This window comes from Sminthopsis crassicaudata, chromosome 6, assembly GCF_048593235.1.
Source record: "Sminthopsis crassicaudata isolate SCR6 chromosome 6, ASM4859323v1, whole genome shotgun sequence".
NCBI classification, from domain to species: Eukaryota; Metazoa; Chordata; class Mammalia; order Dasyuromorphia; family Dasyuridae; genus Sminthopsis; species Sminthopsis crassicaudata.
The window spans coordinates 239193634-239215668 of record NC_133622.1 but is presented as its reverse complement, the minus strand read 5'-3'; the positions used below and the strand labels follow the sequence as shown (position 1 = coordinate 239215668).

General features: G+C 35.1%; 1 protein-coding gene and 1 pseudogene across 1 annotated transcript; both read right to left on the bottom strand.

Annotated features, from left to right (window-relative positions):
• Positions 1-1206: 1206 nt before the first annotated feature.
• LOC141547428 (ribonuclease 3-like) lies at positions 1207-15897 on the bottom strand (annotated as a pseudogene).
• Positions 15898-20182: 4285 nt separating this feature from the next.
• Positions 20183-21127, bottom strand: LOC141547427 (olfactory receptor 5D18-like). The gene has a single exon (XM_074275861.1). The coding sequence runs from the start codon at positions 21125-21127 to the stop codon at positions 20183-20185; it is 945 nt and encodes a 314-aa protein (XP_074131962.1).
• Between the last annotated feature and the right edge of the window lie 908 nt (positions 21128-22035).

The window sequence follows — 22035 nt, the reverse complement described above, 5'->3', positions numbered from 1 at the left end:
AGGCTAATACTTCTTCGCATCCTTGTGACTTACCACACAGGTCACAAAACAATAACTATCTCTTTAATACACAAAGATGATAGTGAAAAGGATAATTTGAGAACAGTACCTACCTTCTTTGTCTGGCAGTTCCTTTCAAATCAAAGGATTTGCAGAAATTTTCTAGTAGCAATCTTTGTTTTTAAATAGGATTTTAAATAGGAAATAGAAGAGGTTTTCTAGATATAACTACAGTAATCACCAAATTAGAAAGGTTAATTCCTACATCCATAGATCAATGAATATTGAGCTTGTAAATGGTAGCAAAATGACCATTAATAGAAAATATCTTGTTCCCCAATATTTTATCAAAATCAGAATTAAGCTAGTAATGAATATTTAAATCATGTATGAAAATGGAAATTAAACCACATTTTGAACTGACTGTAGCAAAGCAATAAATGTCTCTTCATGGACAGCAAAACTCAGAGTGAAACACATGTGTTCTTACTGTGCAAATCACCTGATTCCACATGGATGCTGCCAGTTTTATTTGTATCTAAACAAAGTGTGAAAGAAATGCCAGAAACTAATGAATTGGCCTGGCTAGGGCCCAAATAAATAATAAGTGGAAATAATGCCTTTAGAGAATTGTATGTTCTTGAAATCAGAAGGGATGGTTACTATCCGAGGTTTATTTTCCATTCATACTATTTGGAAATGACTAAAATCTCTTTTGCTATTATTAATGAAGAAGTCTCCTAAGATGAAGCAATAGAGAAAAGTATAATCCAAAATATTATAAATACAATTGTCTTTCTTAGTAATTGACCTATAGTGGGGTTGAATTTGGACTGCCCAATTAGTGCACCCCAATAGGATAAAAGGTAAGATAACAGAATTACTTCCACCTTTATTTTAAAAGATTTATTACTGCCCTGCTTTGCTTCAAGTCTGAGTTAAAACCCTACCTCCTACAGAAACATGTTCCAATATCCTTTTAATATTAGTCTTTTTATCCATTTTAATTTTCTCTAGTTTTTCTCTAATTAACATATTAACTAATACTATTAATATTGATATGAAATAATATATAATAAAAATATAAAATCATTTAAAATAATATATATAATATAAAATCATATAAAATATGTTTATAGAGAGAGACATAAATATGAATATTTTTGAGTTTTCTTCTTTACATTACACAATCTTTTTTTTTTCTCATCAACTAAACTATTAACTTAGTTTTTATTACCTCTTTTTTCCTACCAAACTTTCAAAGAATGTATGGACTATGACTCAAATGTCTATTCCAATGACAATGGAACATATAGATATATTTTCCCCCTTTCTTTTTGAGCCTATTATTAGAGTCTTCTTTCTACAGAAGACAAAGTGCTTAGAGAAAAATGGTTTCCATGTCCAGCAGATGTTTTCAAAAGTAAAGTTGATTGGCATATTGAAGATCAAATATCTGATTCAGGGACTTAATTCTTCACGTTTCACTAGTATGTATGGTGTCACCACTTCATCAGTCTCATCTGGTTCTTTCTCCTGATGTTCTCTTTCCCATCTCATTTCTTTTAACTCTTGTCTGTATTTCCGTTCAATGAACCGCTTCTAATGAGCCATCAGAGGAAAGTTATATTTTTCAAGTGCATCCATTGCAGCTCCCATTTCTGCTTGTTGAATACTTGGGCCTTTACCACAGCCTATTCTTTCCCCTTTGAAATAAACAGCCACAGTGTAAGTTCTTGCATAAGATGGTCCCACTGTCTGAAGAGTCCTATAGAGAGGAATGTCGGGCTCTTTTCCCTCTGTTTTAAGGGTCAGGCAACACTGCTGAAGTTGAGATTTAGGATCATTCCAATCCTGATTCAACATGAACTCCTTTAGCCTTGGAAAGAAGCACACATTCATGAAAGTGTGAACATATTCCAAATCCTTATCAATGTACAGAGCAGCAATAAATGATTCCAAAAGATCAGCCAAGGTCTTAGTACATAGTGCCACAGGTCTCTTGGTCTTGTCATTGGTGATGGCATATTCCTGCATGCCCAACTTTTCTGCTACTTTTGCTTGTGTTCTGTTGTTCAACAAAGAACTGCACAATAGCGTTAAATGACCTTCATAATGATCAGGAAAATGAATGAATAAATATTCTGTAGCTACCAACTGCATTATGGAGTCACCCAAAAATTCCATTCTCTGATTATGGCCTAAAGTCAGATGATTAAATCCCACTGTTGTCAATGTAAATGCTTGTGCCAAAAGTCAAACATGTGTAACAATGACTCCAATAGCTTCTTCAAACTCTGTAAGTTTCTGTAATACTGGAGAGGTTTCAGTAAGTTGTAGATCAGTATTTGACTCTTGTAGTTGGAGTGGGTGTAGTGGATAATTAAGCCATACTTCTCAGAGGTCTTTGTCATTAAAAAGTAAACGCCCAAATAACTGCTTAACTTTTTCAAGGCTTCCTTCTAAGTAAACAGCTCCTATTAAGGCCTCAAAACAATTTGCCATAGCATGGCGAAGGTCTGACTCCCGACAGAGGTTAGGTCCATGAGCATAAAGCATGAATAGATCAAGTTCAAGTTTCTTTGCTAACATAGCAAGATGTTGGTTCTGAGCAATAGCAGTACCATAGGTTGCCAGTCCTCCTTCTTCTAGGCTGATCTTCCTTGCACTCAAGGGCACACATTTGTGAGATGGCTTGCTGGAGTTCGGGTTCAGTCTGTGGCTGGAAGTAGGATCATCTTGATCAAGGCGTGACATGATATTTATTAAGGTGTTAATTCCTTTTTTCCTCAAGTGCATGTGATGGACGTTTCTGTCTCCATATTTGGGTTGATGAATCCCACAGTTGGATAAAGAGTTATGAGCATGATCAGGATTCATTCTAAAGTTTAGGTGATGACTGGGATGAGCCATTGCTAGCTGTAGCAGACAATGATCTTGGAAAGTATATCCTATCAACTTGTCAAGATGCATCAAGCATTGGTGATAATGAATGTAATGAGTCAAAACTGGAAGCATCATTGCATGCTGGTAAACATCAGAGCGGATACCAGTTTTCCAGAGTCCTTGACTACTCAGTTCCACAGTCACCTCTCTTCTCATTGTATTCTGCTGTTGAATTTTTTGAAGAGCTTCCTCTCTCTGTGCCAACTTTTGCTTGTCAGCTTGTTTGACTTTGGGGCTGTTTGCCAAGAGGTGGCGGAGCTTAACATAGCTTTTCCATAGTTTCTGATACTGAGGGTCTCCTGCATAACTCAACTGGGCAGGGCATATTCCAAAGTGGACAATAATTGGGAAAGTAATCACAACAGGGTTGAATTGTTCCTGATCCAGTTCATCAATGAATGCATACTGGGTTAGGTTTCATGCCAGGATTGTTAACAATCATCCCTTTGCATTCCTCTGCATATTTCTGCCATTCAAGTTCTTCCCACTGAAGCATATTTGCAATCTCTTCTTCAGGCACTAAAGCTTTGTTACATCTCAACAAATAGAGTAGAATCTGGTGCATTAATAGCACTTCCTTTCCTCCATCTGGTAGAAATATTACAAAACGTGGCATGAAATGAAATCTTGGACAGCATGAACTATTCTTTTCTTTTCTTTTTTTATTATTATTAATCTTTTTATTTTTTTATTTATTTTTATAATTATAACATTTTCTTTGACAGTACATATGCATAGGTAATTTTTTTTTTACAACATTATCCCTTGTACTCCCTTCTGTTCCAAGTTTTTCCCCTCCTTCCCTCCACCCCCTCCCCTACATGGCAGGCATTCCCATACATATCTTATAGTATATCCTAGGTACAACATATGTGTGCAGAACCGCATTTTGTTGTTGTTGTTGTTGTAAAGGAAGGATTGTATTCGCAAGGTAAAAATAATCTGTGAAGAGAAACAAAACAAAACAAAACAAAACAAAACCAAACAAAACAAAACAAAACAAAAAACAATGCTCTCAGTTTACACTCATTTCCCAGTGTTCCTTTTCTGGGTGTAGCTGATTCTGTCCATCATTGATCAATTGGAATTGGATTAGCTCTTCTCTATGTTGAAGATATCCACTTCCATCAGAATACATCCTCATACAGTATCATTGTTGAAGTGTATAATGATCTCCTAGTTCTGCTTATTTCAATCAGCATCAGTTGATGTAAGTCTCTCCAAGCCTCTCTGGACTCCTCCAGTTGGTCATTTCTTACAGAACAATAATATTCCATAACATTCATATACTATAATTTACCCAACCATTCTCCAATTGATGGGCATCCATTCATTTTCCAGTTTCTAGCCACTATGAAAAGGGCTGCCACAAACATTTTGGCAATACAGGTCCCTTTCCCTTCTTTAGTATTTCCTTGGGATATAAGCCCAGGAGTAGCACTGCTGGGTCAAAGGTTATGCACATTTTGATAACTTTTTGGGCATAATTCCAGATTGCTCTCCAATTCTTTCACAACTCCACCAACAATGCATCAGTTTCCCAGTTTTCCCACAGCCCCTCCAACATTCATCCTTATTAGTTCTTGTCATCTTAGCCAATCTGACAGGTGTGTAATGATATCTCAGAGTTGTCTTAATTTGCATTTCTCTGATCAATAGTGATTTGGAACACTTTCAAATGAGTAGAAATAGTTTTAATTTCATCATCTGAAAATTGTCTGTTCATATCCTTTGACCATTTATCAATTGGAGAATGGCTTGATTTCTTATAAATTAAAGTCAATTCTCTGTATATTTTGGAGATGAGGCATTTATCAGAACCTTTAACTGTAAAACTGTTTTCCCAACTTGTTACTTCCCTTCTAATCTTGTTTGCATTAGTTTTGTTTGTGCAGAAGCTTTTTAATTTGTTGTAATCAAAATTTTCTATTTTGTAATCAATAATAGTCTCTAGTTCTCCCTTGGACACAAACTCCTTCCTCCTCCACAAGTACAAGAGGTAAACCATCCCATGTTCCTCCAATTTATTTATGATTTCATTCTTTATGCCTAAATCTTGGATCCATTTTGATCTTACCTTAGTATGTGATGTTAAATGTGGGTCCATGCCTAGCTTCTGCCATACTAATTTCCAGTTTTCCCAGCAGTTTTTGTCAAATAATGACTTCTTATCCCAAAATTTGGGATCTTTGGATTTATCAAACACTAGATTGCTATTTTTATTCACTATCTTGCCCTGTGAACCTAACCTATGCCACTGACCAACTAGCCTATTTCTTAGCCAATACTAAATGGTTTTGGTGACTGTTGCTTTATAATACAGTTCTAGATCAGGTACAGCTAGACGACCTTCACTTAAATTTTTTTCATTACTTCCCTTGAAATTCTCAACCTTTTGTTGTTCCATATGAATTCTGTTGTTATTTTTTCTCGGTCATTAAAATAGTTTCTTGGGAGTCTGATTGGTATAGCACTAAATAAATAGATTAGTTTAGGGAGTATTGTCATCTTTATTATATTCGCTTGGCCTATCCAAGAGCACTGAATGTCTTTCCAATTATTTAAATCTGACTTCATTTTTGTGGCAAGTGTTTCGTAATTTTGCTCATATAATTCCTGACTCTCCTTTGGTAGATATATTCCCAAATATTTTATACTATCGCCTGTTATTTTGAATGGAATTTCTATTTGTATCTCTTGCTGTTGGATTGTGTTGGTAATGTATAAAAATGCTGAGGATTTATGTGGATTTATTTTTTATCCTGCAACTTTGGTAAAATTCTGAATTATTTCTTTTTAGCAGAGTCTTTGGGGTTCTCTAAGTATGACATCATGTCATGTCATCATGAACTTTTATTTTCAAATGAAGGGCCTGTAAGATTCCAATAATAGAGCTCCAAAATGTCTCTGAACAGGTACAAGGAAAAGAGCTCAAGGCCTTTCACACAAAAATTCTCAGGCATCATCTCTTCAGTGAAATGAATGGTGTAGTCTATGTTAAATCTAATTACTTTACACAGGGGAATATTGGTCAAAGGAGCATGTGCAAACAGAAAATCCTTCAAAAATATATTCATGATCATCATATTCTATAACAGTTGGTCTATCAGTTAAAAAGTTTGTGGGGGGGCGGGGCCAAGATGGCGGAGAAGAAACACACGACTCTGTGAACGTCCTCACTCCCTCACAACCAATTAGATAAATTAAGCCTCAGAATAAGCCCAGGACTGATAGATACCACAAGGACTGGAAGCACGACTTACCAGCTGAAGAGAATCTGGAGTTTCAACAGAAAAGGTCAGTTCCCAGGGGAGGAAGAAGAGAGGCCAGCACAGACGGCTGGGTGCTAGCATACTCTGCCGATTGCGCTGGGAAGGGCTCTGGGATCAGAGAAGCCACTGAGATAAAGGAATCTGGCACAGGCTATTAGCTCTTCTCTGCTTATTATTTAGCAGTTCAGAAGAGAAAGCTAAAATACCTTAAAAACTCAGATAGATTAGATTTTCCCCGGATCCTGGAGGTGACTCAGCAGATCTCGGCACCAGGGGGTGTGGCCTCAGCTAACACCTGAGAATAGTTAAGAGATTGATAAGTGGGTGGATACGGCCCAAGGCAACACACACTGCCTAGCTTAGCTGGAGGGAGTGGAACTCAGCTCCAGGAAGTCCCAGAGAAGCGGAACCTTTGAACTAGGGACCGCGGTTTCTGGCAGACACTTCCAGTTTGAGTGCAGGGGCTTTTCACGTCACCTGCTGCAGACATCAACGCCCCACCAGGATGCATAGGCTGGGCTTTGTGCTGCCTTTACAATTCAGTCTCAACCTCAGGGAAGCTGCTAAAATACAGCGCCTTCGGGGCACAGCAGTGCTAATCACCTCTGAGGCACTTCCAGGGAGGGGGTGGGGAACTCTCTCCCAGAGCTCTCTCTTAGCTCAGGCACAGGGGCCAGTGCATCCATCCTGTCTGGGAGGAAGCTGATAAAGAAATAAATAAATAATTTCCTACCCCAGGGACAGACCCCAAAAGATTTTTTAAATATGAACAAAAAACTCAGAAAAACTATAGATTCCTTCTACACAGAGAAAGAGCGGGTATCCAAACCCGAGGAAGTTAACAGCAGAGAGACAGCAGATAACAACCCAAAGGGGAACGATTCCTGCCCCCCATCACATAACTCTCTCCTAGAAGAAACTCTTAAAAAATTAAGGGAGTTTGAAGAAAAATAAGGAAAGGAATGGGAAGCTATGATAGAGAATAACAACATCCTGAAATTGGAGTTGGAAAAAATAAAGAATTCACAGGAGATGCAGGGAAACAAAATTTATGAATTAGAAAAGGTTAAAAAAACACAGGAAAGTAGGATTTCTGAATTGGAAAAGATAAAAAAGTCTCAAGAAAATAGAATTTATGAATTGGAAAAAGAAAATAATTCTCAAAAAAAATAGGGAAATGGAAAAAAATTCAATAGAGCAAAATAATTCATTTAAAAATGAAATTGGGCATTTACAAAAAGAACTAAAAACTGTGAAAGAAGAAAATAACTCCTTAAAAGTCAGGATGGAACAAATAGAAATGAATGATTCACAGAGAACCCAAGAATCAGTCAAACAAAACAAAAAAAAAAAAATGAGAAGCTGGAGAACAACGTCAAATACTTACTGGGAAAATCTATAGACCTAGAAAATAGATCTAGGAGAGATAATCTGCAGATCATTGGACTTCCAGAAAACTATGACCAAAAAGAGAGCCTAGATTCTATTTTACAGGAAATTATCAAAGAGAACTGTCCAGAGATAATAGAAACAGAGGAGAAAGTAGATGTGGAAAGAATTCATCGAACTCCTTCTGAAATAGACCCTAAAAAAAGAACAACACGGAATATTGTGGCTAAGCTGCAGAATTACCACACAAAGGAGAAAATCCTGCAAGCAGCTAGAAAAAAACAATTTAAATGCCAAGGTGCCACGATAAGGGTCACCCAAGATCTGGCTGCCTCCACATTAAAAGATAGAAGGGCCTGGAAGCTGATATTCCGTAAGGCAAAAGATCAAGGACTGCAACTAAGAATGAACTACCCAGCTAAGTTTAGCATTTTTTCCATGGAAGAAGATGGCCATTCAATGAAACAGAGGAATTCTATATGTTTCTAAGAAAAAAACCAGACTTAAACCAAAAATTTGATCTACATCCACAAGACTGAAGAGAAACAGAAAAAGGTACACAGAACGCTTGAGAACTGTAACTCTGTTGTGGGTATATAAAAAGTACTCAAGGATAATTTGATTTTACTGATATAAAAGAAAAAAAGGGGGGTGTAGTAAAGGGAAGGAGTTTGGTTCAGAAAAAGGGGAAGGAATGATAAAAAGAGGGAAACTACATCCCAGGAAGAGGCATAGAAAATACACCATATCTGAGGGAACTTAGTGAGGGGGAGAATCATTGTGTGAATCTTACTCTCATCAGGAGAGGCTCAAAGAGTAAATAATTTACATATTTTTTTTTCAGAGTATTTTCTCTCACCTCATTAAAAGGGGGGAGAGGAAAAGGGAAAAGGAAAAGGAGAATAAGTGAAGGGACTTGGAGGGAGGGGGGAGGGATACTAAAAAAAAAAAGGGAGGGTTGCGAGTCACAAGGGGGGGTCTGTAAATTAAATATCGGGGAGGTGGATCAGGGGGATCAAGGGAAAAAGCATAATCTGGGGATAATATGATGGCAGGAAACACAGAATTAGTCATTTTAACTGTAAATGTAAATGGGATGAACGATCCCATCAAACGGAGACGGATAGCAGATTGGATCAAAAAGCAGAACCTATAATATGTTGTCTACAGGAAACACACTTAAAGCAGGGAGATACATACAGAGTAAAGGTAAAAGGTTGGAACAGAGCCTATTATGCTTCAGGTAAAGCCAAAAAAGCAGGGGTAGCTATCCTTATCTCAGATCAAGCAAAAGCAGAAGTAGATCTAGTTAAAAGAGATAAGGAAGGAAACTATATCCTGCTGAAAGGTAGCATAAATAATGAAGCCATATCAATACTAAACATATATGCACCAAGTGGTATAGCATCTAACTTTCTAAAGGAAAAGTTAAGAGAATTGCAAGAAGAAATAGACAGTAAAACTATAATAGTGGGAGATCTCAACCTTGCACTCTCAGATTTAGACAAATCAAACCACAAAACAAACAAGAAAGAAATTAAAAAAGTAAATAGAACATTAGAAAAACTAGGTATGATAGACCTTTGGAGAAAACTGAATGGCAATAGAAAGGAATATACTTTCTTCTCAGCAGTTCATGGATCCTATACAAAAATAGACCATATATTAGGACATAAAGATCTCAAAATTAAATGTAGGAAGGCAGAAACAATAAATGCCTTCTTCTTAGATCACAATGCAATAAAAGCTACATTCAATAAAAAAGTTAGGGGTAAATAGACCAAAAAGTAATTGGAAATTGAATAATCTCAATTTGAAGAATGACTAGGTGAAAGAGCAAATTATAGAAACAATTAACAATTTCACCCAAGATAATGACAATGATGAGACATCATACCAAAATCTTTGGGATGCAGCTAAAGCAGTAATAAGGGGAAATTTTATATCTTTAGAGGCTTATTTGAAGAAAATAGAGAAAGAGAAGATTAACGAATTGGGCTTATAACTTAAAAGGCTAGAAAAAGACCAAATTATAAACCCCCAACCAAAAATTAAACTTGAAATACAAAAATTAAAAGGAGAAATCAATAATATTGAAAGTAAAAAAACTATTGAATTAATAAATAAAACCAAGAGTTGGTTTTATGAAAAAACCAATAAAATAGATAAACCTTTGGTAAATTTGATCAAAAAAAAGAAAGAAGAAAATCAAATTGATAGTCTTACAAATGAAAAGGGGGATCTTTCCACCAATGAAGAGGAAATTAGAGAAATAATAAGGAGTTACTTTGCCCAACTTTATGCCAATAAATTTGATAACTTAAGTGAAATGGATTACTTCCTCCAAAAATATAGGCTCCCTAGATTAACAGAGGAGGAAATAAATTGCTTAAATAGTCCCATTTCAGAAAAAGAAATAGAACAAGCTATTAATCAACTCCCCAGGAAAAAATCCCCAGGGCCAGATGGATTCACATGTGAATTCTACCAAATATTTAAAGAACAATTAGCCCCAATGTTATATAAATTATTTGAAAAAATAGGAAATGAAGGAGTCTTACCAAACTCCTTTTATGACACAGACATGGTACTGATACCTAAACCATGTAGATTGAAAACTGAGAAAGAAAATTATAGACCAATTTCCTTAATGAATATTGATGCTAAAATCTTAAATAAGATATTAGCAAAAAGACTTCAGAAAATCATCCCCAGGATAATACACTATGATCAAGTAGGATTCATACCAGGAATGCAGGGCTGGTTCAATATTACGAAAACTATTATTATAATTGACCATATTAATAATCAAATTAATAAAAACCATATGATCATCTCAATAGATGCAGAAAAAGCATTTGACAAAATCCAACATCCATTCCTACTAAAAACTCTTGAGAGTATAGGAATAAATGGACTATTCCTTAGAATAATCAGGAGCATATATTTAAGACCTTCAGTAAGCATAATATGCAATAGAAATAAACTGCAACCTTTCCCAGTAAGATCAGGAGTGAAACAAGGTTGCCCACTATCACCATTACTATTCAATATAGTACTAGAAGCGCTAGCCTCGGCAATAAGAGCCGAGAAAGAGATTCAAGGAATTAGAGTAGGAAATGAGGAAATCAAACTATCAAGGAATTAGAGTAGGAAATGAGGAAATCAAACTATCACTCTTTGCAGATGACATGATGGTATACTTAGAGAACCCCAAAGACTCTGCTAAAAAGCTACTAGAAATAATTCAAAATTTCAGCAACGTGGCAGGATACAAAATAAATCCACATAAATCCTCGGCATTTTTGTATATCACTAACAAAATGCAACATCAAGAGATACAAAGAGAAATTCCATTCCAAACAAATGTTGAGAGTATAAAGTATTTGGGAATCCATCTACCAAAGAAAAGTCAGGAATTATATGAGAAAAATTACAAAACACTTGCCACAAAAATAAAATCAGATTTAAATAATTGGAACGACATTCAGTACTCTTGGATAGGCTGAGAGAATATAATAAAGATGACAATACTCCCCAAATTAATCTATTTATTTAGTGCTATACCAATTAGACTCCCAAGAAACTATTTCAATGACCTAGAAAAAATAACAACAAAATTCATATGGAAGAATAAAAGGTCGAAAATTGCAAGGTAACTAATGAAAAAAAAAACTCAGAGGAAGGTGGTCTAAGTGTACCTGATCTGAAGCTATATTATATATCAGCAGTCACCAAAACTATTTGGTATTGGCTAAGAAATAGACCGGTAGATCAGTGGAACAGATTAGATACAAAGGACAAAAAAGGGTACATCTATAGCAACCTAAACTTTGACAAACCCAAAGATACCAACATTAGGGATAAAAATTCATTATTTGGAAAAAACTTTTGGGAAAACTGGAAATTAGCATAGCAGCATTAGATATGGATCCACACTTAACACCATATACCAAGATAAGATCAAAATGGGTCCATAATTTAGGCATAAAGAGTGAGATAATAAATAGATTAGAGGAACAGAGGATAATCTACCTCTCAGACTTGTGGAGGAGGAAGGAATTTATGACCAGAGGAGAACTAGAGATCATTATTGATCACAAAATAGAAGATTTTGATTACATCAAACTAAAAAGTTTCTGTACAAATAATACTAATGCAAACAAGATTAAAAGGGAAGTAACAAATTGTGAAAATATTTTTAAAAACAAAGGTTCTGACAAAGGTCTCTTTTCCAAAATATATAGAGAACTGACCCTAATTTATAAGAAAGCGAACCATTCTCCAATTGATAAATGGTCAAAGGATATGAACAGACAATTCTCAGAGGAAGAAATTGAAACTATATCCACTCACATGAAAGAGTGTTCCAAATCACTACTGATCAGAGAAATGCAAATTAAGACCACTCTGAGATACCACTACACACCTGTCAGATTGGCTAAGATGACAGGAACAAATAATGATGAATGTTGGAGGGGATGTGGGGAAACTGGGACACTAATACATTGCTGGTGGAGTTGCGAAAGAATCCAGCCATTCTGGAGAGCAATCTGGAATTATGCCCAAAAAGTTATCAAACTGTGCATACCCTTTGACCCAGCAGCGCTATTACTGGGCTTATATCCCAAAGAAATACTAAAGAGCGGAAAGAGACATATATGTGCCAAAATGTTTGTGGCAGCTCTTTTTGTAGTAGCTAGAAATTGGAAGATGAATGGATGTCCATCAGTTGGAGAATGGTTGGGTAAATTATGGTATATGAAGGGTATGGAATATTATTGCTCTGTAGAAATGACCAGCAGGAGGAATACAGAGAGGCCTGGAGAGAATTAAATCAACTGATGCTGAGTGAAATGAGCAGAACCAGAAGATCACTGTACACTTCAACAACAATACTGTATGAGGATGTATTCTGATGGAAGTGGAAATCTTCAACATAAAGAAAAACCAACTCACTTCCAGTTGATCAATGATGGACAGAGGTAGCTACACCCAGAGAAGAAACACTGGAAAGTGAATGTAAATTGTTAGCACTAATATCTATCTGCCCAGGTTACATGTACCTTCGGAATCTAAAGTTTATTGTGCAACAAGAAAATGATATTCACACACATGTATTATATCTAGACTATATTGTAACACATGTAAAATGTATGGGATTGCCTGTCATCGGGGGGAGGGAATAGAGGGAGGGGGGGATAATTTGGAAAAATGAATACAAGGGATAATATTATAAAAATATATATATATATATATATAATAAAAATTATTAATTAAAAAACAAAAAAAACAAACAAACAAAAAGTTTGTAGGAGGTGAAACTGCAATTCGATAGTGGTATAGTCTGCCACCCTTGTTGGTCATTAGATGACAGGGTTTGATGGGCTCTTCACCAGGGTAGATGCTGTGCTGCATTCCTGTGAGACTTGCTTTAGCACTGCATTTGCAAAGAGGGCCATCATTCATCTGTCCTGGGTCATTATACCAGAGTTCTTCAGGAAGTCGATCAGGGTGGGCTTTTTTGCGTTTGATTTCAGCAATTACGTAAAAAACATCAGAGTCTGAACTGCTGGAGCAGCTGCTATCATCATCAGAATCACAGTCAGATTCAGTGGAGCTGTCTAAATCCTTATCTAGTTTGGTATTGGGTGGCTCCCATGGGGGCCTCACAGCTTTTGCTTTTGCTTGCCTTTTCCCTAATTCTTCTTCAAATTTTTCATATAAATCTCGAAGCCTACTAGTCCCAACAACTGTAGAATCTCCCACTTGATCCATGGGATCATTAGAATAGTAGCTTTCTGAATGAGTACAACGAATGCAGACTGGTTTAAGCAGATCCTCTTTTTCTTCTTCATTTTAATCAGGAATGATATCCTCTGGCTCTTTGTCCTTGATTGAGGTATAGCTCTTTTCTTTGCCAGAATTCTGGTTGTCAAGCCATCAATCTCTGTCATCTTCCCATCGAGTTCTCTTCTTCTCTCTACTTGGTGATCGGCTGCTAATTCGCTTGTACTCTTTTTTGTAGGATCTGTCTGGAGATGGGGATCTTCTGCTTTCCCCGTGCCTGTGCCTGTCCCTGTCCCTGTCCCGTTCTTGTTCTCTGCTATGCTCATAACTCTGGTGACGATGGTGGAGTCCTTCCTCTATCATAATCTGATCTATGGTGGCTACTTTCTTGTCTCCTCCTATCTGGACTTCGGGTTCTGTCTCGCTGATCTCCATGACTATCTGACCGATGTCCGTCTCCATGTCCATGACTATGTTTTCGATGCCGATGGTCATCATAATGCTTACTCCTTTCTGGGTTCCTTCTTTCACTCGAAGGCTTTTCTACCTGATACTGAGCTGGGTGTCTAAAATGGCTACTGCTGTTATTGTTACTGCTGGTCTGAAAAGAACTAGAGTTATTCTGGTAACTACTAAAATTAGGAGGTGGGAAAGCCTGCTATGAATAGGTTTTGGAATAAACTGATAGATAATTAACTTTTGGTGGTATGACTGGGGGTGGTGGTGGCAGGCAAGGAGGTGGCATCATATAGGGAAAAATAGTTTGTGTAGCAGCTGTTCCAGGTACTGAAGTGTTAGTAGGAGTAGGCACAGGAGGAGGAATAGGAGGAAAACAAGGTGGTACTGGAAAAGTTGGCCTCACTTGATGGTTGGGGAGAGGGGACCTGAGGGGACACTGGGTAACAGGAGTCTGTGCTGTTGGAGGCACAGGTAGGGGGTAGGGCACAAAATCGGCCCTGGGTGGCAAGTAGCTTGTACTTGGAGGACTTGTGAAAGTGGTTGGGGAGACAACTGGTTGTTCATACTGGTACTGCCCAGTAGGCTGCTGAGGATGAAGCTATCTCAAATTCTGAGGCCAGAAGGTTTGAGTTGAAGCTCTTCCACCAGATCCTCCTCGTCCACCATAATTCCCTCGTCCAGAGCTTTAACTTGCTGCAAGGCTCTGAGAAAATTACTTCAGCTTCCTGTGCTCTAGTCTTCCTCCTGCAAGAAGCTCCCAGGGTAACTGGGTGGCGTAGCACGAAGCGGGGGCCCTGCAAAGGCTAGTAGCCGCTACTGCAGCCGCCACCAGAGGGTAAAATAGGGAGGAGCACGATCTTCTTTGATTAAGAAACTATTTTATCTTTCTTTGTATCTTTAATTCTTGGCATATCTTTGACACATTGAAGTCAATTAGTCTTGGAGGATATTTATATATAGAAATTGCTAAGGATGTGCTAAATAATTTATAAATCTTATGTGCTCTGACTAGTAAGAACCTTGGAAAATAGGTTCTATTTTTCATTTCCATTTTGCAGATGAGGAAACTGAGGCAATAGTATACTTTCATCCATAATCATTCTCCATAGTTCTCTCTCTGGATGTGGATGACAGTTTTTGTCACAGGTCCATTGGGATTTCCTAGAATGAGATCATTATTAAATGAACCAAGTCTATCACAGCTGATTGTCACACAATCTTACTGTCTTTTATTCCTGGGTTTTGTTAATAACTTATAGAAATGCTAGTGATTTTTGTGGGTTTATTTCATATCCTCGTGCTTTGCTAAAACTTTTAATCATTTCTAGTTTTTTTTGGATAATTCTCTAGGTTTCTCTAATATAACATCCTATATTCACAAATAATAACACCATTTCCCCCTAAGAATTTATAATCAGATACAAATGTCAATATGGTTGAATGATTTATCCTTAGAAAGACTTGGCCAGCACTTCGAATAAATGCTTTCTGAAAGAACTTAGTAAATGTGTATTGACTTCATCTTGCTCAGGACAATTAAAACATTGGTGACACTTAGCTTCAGAATGAAGAATTTCTTCTTTACTCGACTTGAATGCTTGAATGACTATATTTAGTGATCTGAGCTTAGCCAAGCCTAAGTCAAGAATCTCTATAGATTCTTCTTCTATGACCATTCAACACTAGATGTCCTGAACTTGTAATATCATCACCACTGCTAACTATGTTTTCTTTGTGAAATGATATAGGTAGTTCATTTCCTAGACACTTAAGGCTCTTGATGACACCAGCAACCAGCTACTGTTGTGGTTAGGAAAGAATAAATGAAGGAAGAGAAAAAAGAGCAGGTTTTATTCTGTATTAAACAGTATCAGTGGTTGTTTTTGTTTTCCTTTAGAGATAAATGACATGCTTTCTTAATACTGCTTTTAGATTGTACTATCTCATTCTATTGTTGAGAAGAACTAAATCATTTAAAGTTCATCATTAGGCAAAATTGCTTTTCCTGTGTATAATGTTCTTTTGATTCTCCTTACTTCATTTGGGATCAGTTCATATAAATCTTTCCAGGATTTTCTCCCTTTAAATAATCCTGCATGCTGTTTTTTACAGAACAATAATATTTCATCACAATCATTTACCCCGATTTGGTCAGTCATTGAGTGGATACTCAATGTCCAGTTCTTAGCCACCAAAAAAAAAGAAAAGGACAAGTGCTTTAAATATTTTTCACTTTGAAAATCTCTTGGATAAAGACCTAGAAGTAGTGTGAATGAATTAAAGGGTGTGCATAATATTATAGCCCTTTTCTTGGATAGCTCCAAATTGATTTGTACAATTATTATATCAGTTTACCATACCACCAAAAGTGCATCAGTATCCCAGTTTTTCCAGATTCCTACTTTTTTATCATTTTACTTTTCTGTCATATGAACCAATCTGATACATATAAGTTTGTACTTCAAATTTGTTTGAATTTGCATTTCTTTAATCAATAATAATTTGCAGCATTTTTATAGGACTAGAAACAGTCTGAAAATTGCCTGTTCTGTTTAACATGTATGAGACTGACTGCGATCTAGGAGAGGGGTTGGAGGGAGGGAAGGGAAAAGTTGGAACAGAAGTGAGTGCAAGGGACAATGTTGTAAAAATTACCCATGCATATGTTTTGTCAATAAAAAGCATAATTTAAAAAAAAAGAAAAAAAGATATTTAACTGTATACCTTAGTACACAATAAATACATCTAAAAATAGAAAATATAAACCTGACTAACAACCCATAAAAAATTGCCTGTTCATGTGCTGTAACCATTGATCAACTATGCAATGACAAGCATTTTTATTAACTTAACTCAGTACTAAATATCTTGAAGAAACTAGGTATTTATCAAATACTTAATGCAAATTTCTGCTTTCTTTCTAATTTTGATTTCATTGGTTTTGTTCATGTATATCTATATCTACATTGTGTCTATATCTATTTATATAAAGAGATAGAATAATAGATAGAAAGATATGCAAAATGACTCATTTTCACTTTGAAAAATTCAGTATATTCTATTTGGGCCTACATATGTACCTTCTGTATAGATCAGTTCAATAAATTATGCTTTCCTAATTTGCTTATGGTATCATAGATTTTGTGCAAACTATATAAACTATATAATCATTTGGACTTAATCCTAGTATATGATGTAATATGCTGATGTATAACTAGTTTGTCCTATACTATTTTCAGATTTCATAGCAATTTTTTTTGTTGAACAATGAATTTTTGTTCTAATAGCTTACATATTTGTTTATAATATCAAGGATAATTTATTACAATATATTGTATAGCAATAATACTCCATTGATAAATCCCCTATTTCTTAGTTAACATTAGATTATTTTGACAATTACTATTTTTTAACAACACTATCTTTCTTATTAAAGAAGTATTCTTCTTGGGCACAATTTCCACAATAAAATAAAAATATGTGAATTTAAAAAACATATGGTAGGACAAAAAAAGTTCAACCAAAATAAACAGATATCCATCAATTAAGAAGTATATATTAAACATGTTTAAGTGCTACAGTGTAATAACTGCATTAGTACTCTAGATATCTTAGAATCAGCCAGAGTCAGGATAAGCAAAAGTCTTTATTCTTTGTCTTTTGGGGTCTCTGTCAGGGGAATGGATATAGGAACTTCTACACCTCCTTTCTCTTTCCACCACCAAAGAATGATTCTGTTTGTCCTACTCCACTCTCTGATCTCTCTCACACTTCTCTGTCTACACCCACAGATCCAGCCAGCACAGAATAGTTGGGCAGGGTCATTCTCCAAGTATATATTATATATAGCATATAGAGTATCGTCCAATTGGCAATTAGCTTTAAGTCCTGGGTTATCTAAGTGCATCTGCTCAGTTCCAGGGCTTTACATCTCCCTCTTTCTTTTGTTTTAGAACACAAGTGGTCACACCATCTTTGACTTCTCAGGGAGGTGAAAGCACTAAAAAGAAGATATACACGCTCTCCCTGACATCTCAGGAAGGGAGATGAAAAGCACCAAAGGGAAATGGGGATTACCAGAGCGTTTCTGGGCTGAAGGGTCTTCTTAGAAACAGGTATGCACAAACCCATCAACATGGGAGGTATTACACAAGCACATATCTCTGTTCTTAAGGAGAGGTTTTGTATTGTAATTAACGTAGGGTATACTTCATATCCTAAATATGTAAATTTGTAGTGGCCAGAACTGGAAACTGAGGGGATGCCCATCAATTGGAGAATGGCTGAATGAATTGTGTTATTTGAATATTATGGAATATTACTGATGCTGAGTGAAATGAGCAGGACCAGGAGATCATTATATACTTCAACAACAATACTATATGATGATAAATTCTGATGGACAAGGCCCTCTCCAACAATGAGATGAACTAAATCAGTTCCAATAGAGCAGTAATGAACTGAATCAGCTACACACAGCAAAAGAACTCTGGGAGTTGGCTATGAACCACTATATAGAATTCCCAATCCATCTATTTTTTTCTGCCTACATTTTTTATTTCCTTTACAGGCTAACTGTACACCTTTCCTAAGTTCAATTCTTTTTGTACAGCAAAATAACTGTTTAGACATGGATACATATATTGTATTTAACTTACATACTTTAACATATTTAACATGTATTGGTCAACATGCTATCTGGGGGAAGAGATGGGGGGAAGGAGGGGAAAAGTTGGAACAAAAGGTTTTGCAATTGTCAATGTTAAAAAATTACTTATGCATAATTTTTTGTAAAAATTAAAAAAAATTAAAAAAAACTTTAAAAATTAAAAAAAGAAAGATTAAGTACATGGTATATAGTTACAAAACTAATAAATTTGGGAACTCAAAAAAAAAGAAAATTCAAATTTACATTATACTTTATTATGTTATCTTTGTTTTCTTAAAAGAAAAAAAAAAAAAGAAGACCAAATGAAAATACCCTAACAATTAAGCAGATATAGATAGAGATAGAATAAATAATATTCAACTTATATTCATTATTATTTTTCAAATGACAAATATTTATTTTAACAGAATATAAATCTATTTAAAACAGAATTAAATTCAAAGTAACATTTTATAATCATTTTTTTTTCCTAATCAGGGTATACTAGTGGTAAAATATTAACTTGGACTTCGAAATGTAATTGAGCCATTAAAAAATTGCTTGAGAATTACTGTTTAGGAAATCCTAATCATTATGACCATGTTGAAGATAATTTTATCCTTTTTAATCTTTTCAGTAATCATTAGAAGTAGACAAATTTTATGAAATTTTAACTGCAAGAGTAACTGCAATATTTATGAACATATACATGGATGCATATGGATGGGTATATATGTGCCTGTTTATATGTCTATGTAAACATGTATGCATATGTATGACCCCAAAGTATTTGTGTATAAAATAAATAACTAGAATTGGAGACAATAAGAATTAGAATTTATCTTGTCTTTAGAATGTGATGCTTCTACTAATCTTTAAAGGAAGTTAAAACTACTAAAATGCAGAGGTGACAAAATAGTATCTTTCAAAAAAGAGATACACAATGAATATTATCAGAGAATGTTGCATTTGCATTAGGTTATTTACCATTACGCTGAATTACATGAACATCAGCAATAAAAAAAAATTAATAACTATTGTGTTTTCTGTCTTATTTTAGGGGGGAAAGTTTTAAGGTGATAGAAAGGAGGTCCAATCACACTACATATAAAAACTAAGGGAATTTGAGAAGTTAATGTCAGGGATTTTTTATCATTTGTTTTTCTTTCTATTTGTTTTCATTTCAGAAAAGAGATTTAAAAGTGAATATTTTCAGAAAATGTTAAAATTTCATTAAGTTGTTTACAATTGCACTGAATTGCATCAATATCAAGAAGAAATAATGAATAACACTTTGTATATTATCTGGTATTTTAGGGAGATAACTTTTATGGTGTGAGGATGGAGGCCAACACACTTTACATAAATAGTAAAGATTAAGAAGATTTGGGCAGCTACATTTTGTTTAATTTTGTTTAATTTTTTAGATTTTTGCCTTGTTTTTTTTTTCACTTAGCCATTCACTAAGTGCATTCACAAAGTGTGACACATGTAAAATAATTAATTCTAGATATCAGAGGAGTATTAGGTTAGAGTTTCTGAATGCATTCGTCATTAATTTAAGGGAATGAAGTCATCAATTTGAATGGAATATTTAAGGAATGGATGTTGATGTTGATGTTTAGTAGTTGGTCTTTCTGTTGTTGCAACGGTGATAATGGTGATGATAAAGATAGTACTAATTTAGTGAGAAATAATTTTTGCCCATTAATTTCTTGATTGTTTCCTTCACTTCATTGTTCCTCAAACTGTATATTAAGGGGTTTAACATAGGGATGATCACACTATAGAAAACAGAACCCACTTTAATGGTGAACCAAGAGCTTTGGGTATTGGGTATACAATAGAGGAATAAAACAGTTCCATAAAAGATTCCAACAGCTGTCAGATGGGAGGCACAAGTGGAGAAGGCTTTATGCCTTGCCCTAACTGAATGCATCTTCATCACAGTCACAAAAATAAAAATATAAGAAGAGATTATGACTATGAGTGTGCTCAACATAGTAAAATTTGCAAAGATAAGAAATATCAACTCACAAAAATGTTTATCAGAGCAGGCAGCATAGAGTATGCTGGAATAGTCACACAGAAAATTATCAATGATGCTAGTCCCACAAAAAGATAATGTAAGAAGAGAGTTGGTGAGGAGCAGAGAGAAAAGTATGCCCCAGGAGTATGCTACAGCCATCAGCAGGACACAATTTTTCTGGGACATGATAACCATGTATAAAAGGGGTTTACAAATGGCCACAAAGCGGTCATATGCCATCACTGCCAAAATGAATGTGTCAATCAAAGCACAAGCAGCAAAAAAGAAGAATTGTGTGATGCAAGTAGAAATATACATTGTCCTATCTTCTGCAACTAAGTTTTCCATCAGTTTTGGTGTAACAATAGTGGAGTAACAGAAATCCACAAAAGATAAGTGCTTAAGGAAAAAATACATTGGAGTGTGTAACTTCAGATTAATAGCAATGATTGTGATCATTCCAAGATTCCCCATTACACTGGTCATGTAGATGGCCAAGAACAACAAAAAGAGAAGAGTCTGAAATTCTGGGTACTCAGAGAATCCGAAGAGAATGAATATGGCTGGAGAACTGTGATTTCTATCAGAGACCATTATGGCAAATGTTCAAAAGAAGTTGAAAGTAAATTCTGAAAAACAAAATGATAGTGGGACATAGGTAAAAGCTGGGTTTAAATAAAGAACGGAACTTAAAGGACATTTAAATTAATTGAACAATTCCTCTATGAACGACAATGTTTCTTAAGAGATAAAGAGTCAAATTTGAAGACAAAAAATCTTACTTCTTTTCTTACCTGTGACCCTGCAATAATTATCTAATTCCCAGTTAACCAAGGAATGTATTGATGACCCAAGTAACAGGTTAGATATCACTCCACTTTGAAAGAGTTAATTCCACCTTGAATCCTGTTTATATTAAAGAAGTTACTGGTAGAGACAAAAATAATAATAAATAATAATAATTTGCTTGTAATATGTGTATTTATTGATAACAAATCAAATCAGGCTTTGTGAGAAATGTATAAAGGATGTATAAGGAAACAAGAACAAATTGGATTCTTAATTTAGAGAAGAGGAAAGTAGAGGAATGCCTGGTTGCATGCTGAATGAGAAATGATATTATGGGGAAGTAACAGTATCATGGTTCTGCCTTTGAAAGTCATACAACACAGAAAATGATACAGATAACAGTAATGTCCAAATATTGAAAATTCTGCATGATGAAATTCCCAAGAAATTTTTCTTTCTTTATTTGTTTTTTTCTAACATATATTTCCATACAGGAATAAAACAAAATAATTTTGCAGTTTAATCTTTATTTATTCTATTTTTTTGGTATTTAGTTCTAGACATTCTAATTTCAATTTTTTATTGAACTCTACCTTATCATTTAACTTAGAGTTCTTAAAATTTTACAGGATCCCATATATACTTTTTTTTTTCTATTCTCATAATTTAGAGGAGAGCAAAGGGCAGAAGTAAAGAGAGATATATTATGTTTG

Coding starts and splice junctions, on each gene's coding strand:
- LOC141547427 (XM_074275861.1), bottom strand. CDS start 21,127: ATGGTCTCTGATAGAAATCACAGTTCTCCAGCCATATTCATTCTCTTC.